Here is a 9,379-nt window from a genome sequence, read left to right as displayed (position 1 = left end):
GGAAGGTCCTCAGTAGATCTATAAAATGCAAATATGTGACCCCTTTGTCCTCTCTCTCTCTCTGGTGTGTGACTGACCACACTGACTTTGTGGTCACTATTCAGCCTATTCCACATGAGAGCTGTACCATGGCAGTTATGAATGAAATTTTGCTGCAGTAGCTAGGAATGGAACATCCATGTTCAGAGGCAGTTTATACTTGTGATTAACAGATGCTGGACGCAAGCAAAAAAAGGAGTAGCTTCCTTCAACGAGGATCTTTCCAGCATCATGATCTGGCTGACTGCCCACTGCAGATAGATAGATTTTCCAGCTGACCAGAAATAAAAGTAGCAGGGCAGGGGATACACTCAGAGAGTCTGGATTTGATATCCCGCCTTTCACTCCCTTTAAGGAGTCTCAAAGCGGCTAACATTCTCCTTTCCCTTCCTCCCTCACAACAAACACTCTGTGAGGTGAGTGGGGCTGAGAGACTTCAGAGAAGTGTGACTAGCCCAAGGTCACCCAGCAGCTGCATGTGGAGGAGCGGAGACGCGAACCCGGTTCTCCAGATTACGAGTCTGCCGCTCTTAACCACTACACCACACTGGCTCTCCCGTGCAGAGACAAAGAGAAAGCTGACCTTGTAAAGAAAAAGAAGGCTCTTTTTATCACATGTGATGGGAATGTAAGAAAGGGAAAAGCTCCTGGGAAATTATATATGAGATGAAAAAGATGTTGAAATATACATTTATAACAAAAACCAGAAGCATTTCTACTTGGCATTGTAGGGGAGGATATTAACAATAATAAACTGCTTTTATATGCAACAACGGCAACAAGAGTATTATTGGCACAGAAATGGAAACAAGAAGAACTACCGACGAAAGAAGAATGGCAGACGAAATTAATGGACTATGCAGAATGAGATAAAATGACAGGAAGGATTCGAAACCTGTGGGATCAGAGATTCTCAGAGGACTGGAGTAAATATGTGAATTATTTGAAAAGCAATTGTAATCAACAGATTACGCTAGTAGGATTGCAAGAAGTTTTGTAAGGAGGATTATGTGAAATATTGCAGAGAAATGTTTGAAGAGAATTATTAGTGAAGGACTATTAAAAGTAATAGTGAAACTAATGAAATGCAGATTAAGTGATAAAGACTATAAAATCTTCAGATGTGGTTCTTAACCTGAAGCACATGGTTAATGGGGCGTCCTGCTGCTGCCGCCACGCCGCTGCTGTGCGATTTTTGTTCTCATCCTGAAGCAAAGTTCTTAACCTGAGGTACTATTTCTGGGTTAGCGGAGTCTGTAACCTGAAGCATCTGTAACATGAAGCGTCTGTAACCCAAGGTACCAGTGTGTGTGTGTGTGTGTGTGTGTGTGTGTGTGTATGAATATGAGAAGTCTGACCTACAAATGCTGCAAGTGAAGCTTCTCAAGCAGAGAAGAATGGTAACTTGTGAGTGTTTGCTGATCACACTGCTCTTAAAAAGGCACAGGTTGAAGTGCTAGAAGACAAGAGGGCAACCCTAGACTAACTTGGCAAAGTGTTCTGAGCTTGCATGGCTGCTTACATCTTCTCAAAGATGTTGAAAAGGTCACCTCGCTTTGCATCAGGTTTCCAACAGAGGGTCTCAAGATCCGCTAAAGAACTTAGGTTTGCTGCTTCATGTGGAATGAGACCATTGGTCTCCTCTAGCCCAGCAGTCTTGAGACAGACAGCAGCTCCCCGGAGTCTCACGAAGGGATTTCCTCCATGGCCTTTTAAGCAAGAGATGCACTAGGGATTCAGCCTGGGGGCTTTTATGGGTCTGGGAGAGAAAATCAATTGAGTTCTCATTCAAAGACGAATCAACCCAATTCGCACTTCTTGAAACAAAACCTGAACCAAAACAAACCCTTCCAAATGCTCATGTCTCTGAGTTCTGCAGTTTGGTTCTACAGTCAAATAATGTGTGCAAAACCACATGTGCTAGGACAAAGTGTACATCAAAATGCACATATTAGGGAAAATATACAACAAAATATTATATTAAGGGAAATTGCTTGCAAAAAATGTGTACAGGGAAGCCTGCTTGGTATCATCACTATTTCTTTTCAAGTGCTGAGCAAAAATAGACCCATATAGACCCATATCTTTAGATCTTAATTTTCTGGTTATTTTTTAGAAGGCTTGGGTGTGTGTGTGTGTGTGTGTGTAAGTTGCTTTCCGTTTCACTTTTGAGAGGTAAACATAATAATTATAATGCACACTAAATTGCATATTGTGTGCGTTTCACCCTCAAATGCCAACAAATTTCCACAAGAGCTTTTTTTTTAATTTAAAGAATTTGCAAACTGACACGGAAATGTGGAATTTACAAATTATTATATGTGTGGATGCGAATTGAAGTTAATTATTGTAGCTGTGGTATAAGGGAATTTATTAAGAATGGATTGTATTTGGTTTGCGCAACAGTCTGGAGGCAGAATTAAAGGGAATAAGTCTTTGAAGTACAGCACGTGGGAAGCCACCCAAAATTTATAATTGGCTATGTAATTGATTTGTATTTAAGTTGGTATTGCTATTTGGTGGTAATATAATATGGTGCATATTGGATTTTTGTAATTGAAAATTAATTTAAAAATATGTAATAATAATAAAAAGGAAATGTGGAGAACAGGCCCTGAGACTGGGGGGAAAAGTGAGAAACTGAAACTGAAATTGACCAGATTCGCCCACATGCTCTACTAATGAGCAGCACAAGGAACCCTGGGCCAAATTGTTAGCAGCTGAATGTGTTTCTTGCCGGAGTCGCTTGGGAGGGTGAGGAGGAAGCCGAGTGCGGAATCTCGTGACATCATCACGGCAGTTGGCCTGGAATGTGGATTTGCATGGCCTGGTTTTGCAAAGTGGGGCAGCTGGTGTCCGATTGAGGGGGAAATTATATCTCTGCATGTGCCGTGGTTAAGATTCTTGTCTCCCTGGACCCAGTTTCGCCATGGTAAGATCCGTCACTCTCATTCCTTTTTCTTTTCTTTTTCTTTCATTTATATCTCACCTTCCTTCCCAAGCATCATACAATTATTTTTGTCTCCCTCCTGCATTTTATTCTCACAACAACCCTGTGTAGTAGGCTAGGCTGAGAACTAGGGGCGATTTGAACCTGGGTCTCTTGCTCGCAAAGTGAGCCTAACAGGCCAGTCACTTTCTGTCAGCTTAACCTATGCCACAGAGTTGCTGAGAGGATATATATATATATATATATATATATATATATATATATATGAATGAATGATGGGGAACAATGAATACCACCTTAAGCTTTGTGGAGGAAAGGTGGGATATTAGCATTATAAAGAAATAAATGTGAAATGAAAAACAGAGTATTTTATCTCCATGCACCCTAGAAACACACTCAATAAAGCTGATGCAGTTTGTTTGTTAGTTTGAACAATTTATACAGTCATCTTCAAATATTGAAAGAACTGTCACGTGGAAGATGGAGCAAGCTTGTTTTCTCCTGCTCCGGAGGGTAGGATCCAAATTAGTGGCTTCAACTTACAAGAAAGGAGAATCCGACTAAACATCAGAAAGAATTTTTATGACAGTTAAGAGCTGCTCAACAGTGGGACAGACTCCCTCAGGAGGTTGTGGACTCTCCTTCCTTGCAGGTTTTTAGGCAGAGGTTGGATAGCCATCTGTCATGGATGCTCAAGTTGAGATTCCTGCATTGTAGCAGGATTGGATTAGAAGTCAATTGGCCTCCTCTTGTTCCTTGATCTTCTTGACATTTGGTGATTTTTTTACTCTGTTGATATGCAATCCCCTTATCTTCTTCTGCGCTGCCTTCTCTTCCTCTTCCTATCTTGTCCTTCATTGGACCAAAAATATACGCACCTAAGCTAAGAAGATAAAATCTCTGCTGGATCAGACCAGAGGCCTAGCTAATCTAGCATCCTGTTTCCTACAGTGGTCAACCTCTGGAAGGCTTCAAGCAGGATATGAGGTCAATAGCCATCCCTGGAAGACTGTCATGACTCATAGCCATCTAGCCATCAATAGCTTATTCTCCATGAATTTGCCTTATCTTCCCATGCCATCTAAACTTCCCATGCCATTTCACTATTCTGACACACTTTCACATCCCTCGCGAGACAACAAAATTTTGTCACATGTCTCAAGGTAATGTGCAAAATACAATACAGCCGGGCTGGGGTGGGGGGACAGCTGAAAACAACATAAAAATAATAGCAGATAAAAATTAATAATAATAAAATATTTCTACCCCAGCCACTCTGGGTGGCTTCCAACATATAGAGAAACATAATGAAACATTTAAAAACTTCCCTATACAGGGCTGTCTTCAGATATCTTCTAAAAGTCAGATAGTAGTTTATTTCCTTGAGATCTGATGGGAGGGTGCCACTACCGAGAAGGCCCTCTGCCTGGTTCCCTGTTACCTCACTTCTTGCAGTGAGGGAACCGTCAGAAGGCCCTCGGCGCTGGACCTCAGTGTCTGGGCAGAATGATGGGGGTGGAGACGCTCCTTCAGATATACAGGACTGAGGCCATTTGGGGCTTTAAAGGTCAGCACCAACACTTTGACTTATGCTTGGAAACGTACTGGGAGCCAATGTACGTCTTTCAGTATGAAGTAGACACTCATGGCAGAGTCCCATCTATTCAGCTGTGAAAGCTTGTTAGGAGAAAAATATCTTCCATTGTTTCTGGAAAGCCAACTGTCCCATTTTTAGTGGGACAACCTGTATCCAAAAGCCAATCCTGACTTCTGTTTCAATCTCAGAATGTCCTGTTTTTCAGTCAAAGAGACACTCACTCTCGCGATTGTCAGCAGAGTCGCGCCAATGCGCCTTCCAGTCCAGTGATCTGGCGCGACTCTGCTGAATGCCAGAGCGCTGGGCAAGAGTATCAAGAGCGAGGGTGAGTGGCGCAAGCAGTCAGTCAGTCAGTCAGTCAGTCAGTCAGTTTTATTGCACATAGCCAAAGGCTGCCACAATGCGCTCAGAATCATTCAACAATTAAAAGAAAATATACTGGATTAATACAAAAGAGTTAAAACATTTATATTATCAAAACATTACATACTCTAGCTATAAAAGTACCCCAATATAAAAATCTAGACATTAAACAAAATTCATAAGCTAAAATCATCACATGGCCACTAATATATCAAAAAACAATGTCAATTAATACAGTGTGCAATTATACTCAGAGTTTGGTAACAAAGATAGAACATAGCTTGATGTAGATGTTGTTGTATAGTCGTTTAGTCGTGTCAGACTCGATGTACCGTAGATAGGGTCAAATAAATTCATCGGCAGCACATATACTAAAATTGGAGTGGTGCAAGCAAGTGATGAGTGTCAGGAGGGTGAGGACAAGTAGCGTGAGCTGTGAGAGGTGGCGGGGGGGGGGCAGCATGGTGGGTGTGGGTGTCCCGGATTTTGTTCAGAAAAAGTTGGAGCATTTGGGAAAGTGAAGATAGTGGGTGCCTTCATATTTGGACGGGGATGCTGTTCCACAGAACAGGGGCAACCCAAACTAAGAGCCCTGCTCCAAGTTGCTGTGGAGTGGGGCCCTTTTGTGCAACACAGCCATTTTGGCCACGCTGTCACGGACCGTGCTGAGGAGCGCTGCACTGAGGAGAAATGGTGGAAGTCATACCCTCCACCTGCTCCTGCTCCTGAATCTTCCCAGGAGCAGGAAGACAGTATAGATTTGGAACAGTGGTTTGCAGAGGGGCACAGTTCAGAAGGCAGAAGCGGGGAAATACTGGATGGGGAACAGCTAGGAGAAGAAACACTGGAAGAGAGAGGGTTAACAGATTCACAGTCATTGGACAGCATTTATCCACTCTTCTCAAGGTCATGAAGAGCTCAGAAAGCCTCAGAACAGAAAATGCAGAGGGTACAAACTCAGATTACAAAACATAGGAGTTACGTAGATTAATAGGGATGGAGGGAGTGTAAGCCTTAATTGTGAGCACCGCCATTCTGGGTAGACACTTTCTTTTGTCCTTTGCTGGTAAACTGGTAAAAATTCCTTTTTGTTTGATCTGCTCATTTATGGCCACAGGGGAGGAGGCTGATTCCCCAAAGCCTGACACTCGTGCATTAAAACCAGTTGAATTTTTTCCTTAATTTTCCTGCCCCCTGATGTGATATTTGTTGATGACGTCTTCTCAGAAATGCATGTGTGACTTCCCTACCTGCAATCTGTTTCAGGATGCCAACAGCTCAGGGTCCCCAGCCATCCCTGCTATTGTGACTGACGCGCTCACTAATGGAGACCAACGAACACCGTTAGAGACCAGAAGGCAGCTAGAAGCCGCCAGCAGCCCTCTGCCATTAGACGCAGTTGCCAAAGAGGAGAAGGATGAGCACAGAGAGGAGAAGGACGGCCAAGGAGCCAAGGAGCAGGAGCAGAAGAACGCCAAGCAGACCCAGGGAGCTGATAGCGAAATGGAGAAGATGCGCTTAGACTTTGAGCTGACCCTTCTGAAGCGCCAGCACGAGGAGAACGACAAGCAGCGGCAACACGAGGAGAAGATGGAGAACATACGCCAGCACTTGCCGTGCAGAACGCCTGGCCAAGGGGATGAGGAGCAGCTGGGGAGCAAGTTGGACCCCATCACGGAAATTGAGCTGGAGAAGATGCGCATGGAATTTGAGCTGGCCAAGCTGAAGCAAATCTCTGAGGAGAATGAGCGGCAGCGGCAGCACGAGCGGAAAATGTACGAGGAGAAGGAGAAGCAGCGGCAGCATGAGGAAACCATGGAGAAGCTGCGCCTGCGGCAAGGAAATATCCGAGTGCTGGGCCCGAAGGCGACGGGGAGCAAGGCGGAAGCCGCAGCCGAGTCATTTTCTGAGACCTTTGGTGAGGTGGGGAAGATGAGGATAGAGCTACAGCTGGTCATGGAAGTCTACTTGCCAGATGTGACTGAAAAGAAGCCCCACTCTGAGCCTAGTGGGCAACAGGAAGGCCCGAAGCCTGAACAGCCGCTGGAGAAGATCCTGGAGGCAGGAAGGCCGCCAGTGCCACCGGAACAGAAGACCGACGAGGTGACTGAGCACCTGGGTCTGCAGGTGCCCCGCATTGTGGTGAGCGGAGCAGAGTCGGAGTGGTCGAGCAGCAGGTTGGACTTAGCCATCGAGACCGAGCTGGAGAAGAGGAGGATGGAGTTTGAGCTGACGAGGCTCAAATACGAGCACGAGGAGAACGAGAGGCAGCGGCAGCATGAGGAGAAGATGGAGCAGCTGCGCCAGCAGCAGGCGCCACCCAAGGAGGTAAAGGGGATATCGGGAGGGAAGAAGGGAGGTTGTGGTCATACCGGATCGCAAGCCTTTTTCTAGCCTGCTTGTACGCAGAGACCCTTTCGCTCTGGCTCACCTCTGACCTGCTCTTGTGGGGAGGACTGTAAAATGCAAATAATGTCCTTTAACAAATACAGGCTCCTCCAGAGGGGTGCTTTGTTGAAGATGGATTCCACAACAAGCTATTGACACAATGACAGCTCCCAAGTGGTGGGTTTTATCCTGCTCTAGTTTGTTTTTTGACGTTCCCACAGTGCTGCCACTTTATTTCAGTCTGGAGGGACTATAGCATGACAAAAGCCAGACAGAAATAAAGCAGAACGCTTGCGCTATATAAAAAAGTTACGGGACGTGAGCAGGAAGCTGAGGGATCGGCACTAATTCGAAATGAACCAATGCGACTGCTTGGAAATTTTCATAGACACAAACAGTATTGAAAGCAGGGTCTGTGTGACCATCCCAATAGCATCATGAGCACAAATCATCACGAATGTGCAATAAAAAAAAGACATCTGGATGGGTCTCCGGTTAACGCAGCCTTTTCCTCTGGTTTTTACTATAATTTGACCTGTATTTTATGGCATTGCTTTTATATTTTTATAGATGTACGCTGCCCTCAGACCTTATTGGCAAATGGTAGTATATAGTACTGATTTTAAAAATTAACTATAATCCCACACACACCCCAGAAATGAGAGAAAATGGGAAGATGAGATAATGTGGTTAAGAGTGTTGGAGGTCGTTTGATGGTACTACCTCCAAGTTTACAATTTTCTGTTCAGGGTTCCTATCCCTGCTGTAGGGCCTATGTTAAAACATCAAATGTACCATCAGATATCTGTGATCTTACCATCAGATATCTGTGATTTTTATGGGTGACATTCCACTGGGGCTCCTGAATGTTTCTAGGCTTATTGCTATTTCACTGCTGGTCACTGGCCTTGGGCATTGGTGGGTTTAACCCTTGAATGGAAATTTGAAAGGGACTAGGTTTGACTCTCTGTCTTCCGAATCCTGTTCATGCAATTCTTTTTCTTTCTTCCACAGTCTGAATGAGGAACCTGTGCCCTGTCTATTGGCTTCCTTCCTTCCATAGGCTGGGCTGTCAGCGAATACACACAGAATGTCTCTCCCTTATAACTTTGAACCTCTGCTCTGCATTGCCTGTAGTATATTATACTTTGATAAAACACGCTAGACTCTCTGCCTTATGTTTTCCACCATGAGATGCGTACAGGGAACGACTATTTTGCACGGGCTCAAAGCATGAGCCGTACATGCGCTTGCCATTTTTTGACCCAGAAGAGGGCGGAATGGGGACAGGGGCAGAAAAGAGTGGGGTAGGCAGACTTATGTCTGCTCCGGCGATGTGCACAATGACCTGGAACGCAATCCCTGTGCAAATTGGGGGTTGACAATACTTGCATAGAGTCAATTGAGCAAATACAGGTCTGGTTTTATGGGTAGGCGAGTTGGGAGCTTGTGCCAAGGGCCACACCGAAGAGAGAACCAGACTGAGCTTGGTGACTTGATGTTTGCTGAGTGTATTGCCTGCTGTGAGCTAGAGCAAACTTACTGAGAGCTAACTTTGGGCCGGGGCGCTGGCTATAGGGGGCAGGAAGGGCTTATGCCCCCTCAATATTTCATGGCAGGGGGCTGACCCCCCCCCCAATATTGAGAGTGCTGCCACCCCCCCCCCACTGCCCCTAGGCATGTGCTGTCGCACCCTCTGTGCCCCCCGCCGTGATCGCCAGAGCGTCTCGGCAGGCACCCGCACATCCCGTCAGGCATGGCCCAATGGGGGGGGGGCAGGACGTCGCACGTGTGACATCATGCATGCGTGACAGACCCTCCAATGTTGGGCCCAACTCAGCATGCCTGTTTGGGGTCCTTTTTGTGAACATTTCTAGGGAAGCCTGAGAACAGCAGGACACTAGGTTTTGCTGTCCTGAGCAAGCCATGCCACTTGGCAACACTGTAAAACTGACCATGGGAGGCAGGGAACAGAGGTGCTGAAAGCATTTCCTCCCAAGGGTGGTATTTCTCCTAGGGCCAGCCCTGAGAAGATAGATGTG

The 9,379-nt window shown here is 45.5% G+C and overlaps 1 protein-coding gene across 1 annotated transcript; it reads left to right on the top strand.

Annotated features, from left to right (window-relative positions):
• Positions 1–2,831: 2,831 nt before the first annotated feature.
• On the top strand, positions 2,832–8,489 carry LOC114594751 (uncharacterized). The gene is made up of 3 exons (XM_028724838.2): positions 2,832–2,971; positions 6,216–7,277; positions 8,352–8,489. The coding sequence occupies exons 1-3, from the start codon at positions 2,969–2,971 to the stop codon at positions 8,358–8,360; spliced, it is 1,074 nt and encodes a 357-aa protein (XP_028580671.2). The 5' UTR covers positions 2,832–2,968; the 3' UTR covers positions 8,361–8,489.
• Positions 8,490–9,379: the final 890 nt, after the last annotated feature.

This window comes from Podarcis muralis, chromosome 3 (assembly GCF_964188315.1).
Source record: "Podarcis muralis chromosome 3, rPodMur119.hap1.1, whole genome shotgun sequence".
Taxonomy (NCBI): Eukaryota; Metazoa; Chordata; class Lepidosauria; order Squamata; family Lacertidae; genus Podarcis; species Podarcis muralis.
This window is presented reverse-complemented; position numbering and strand designations above follow the sequence as displayed.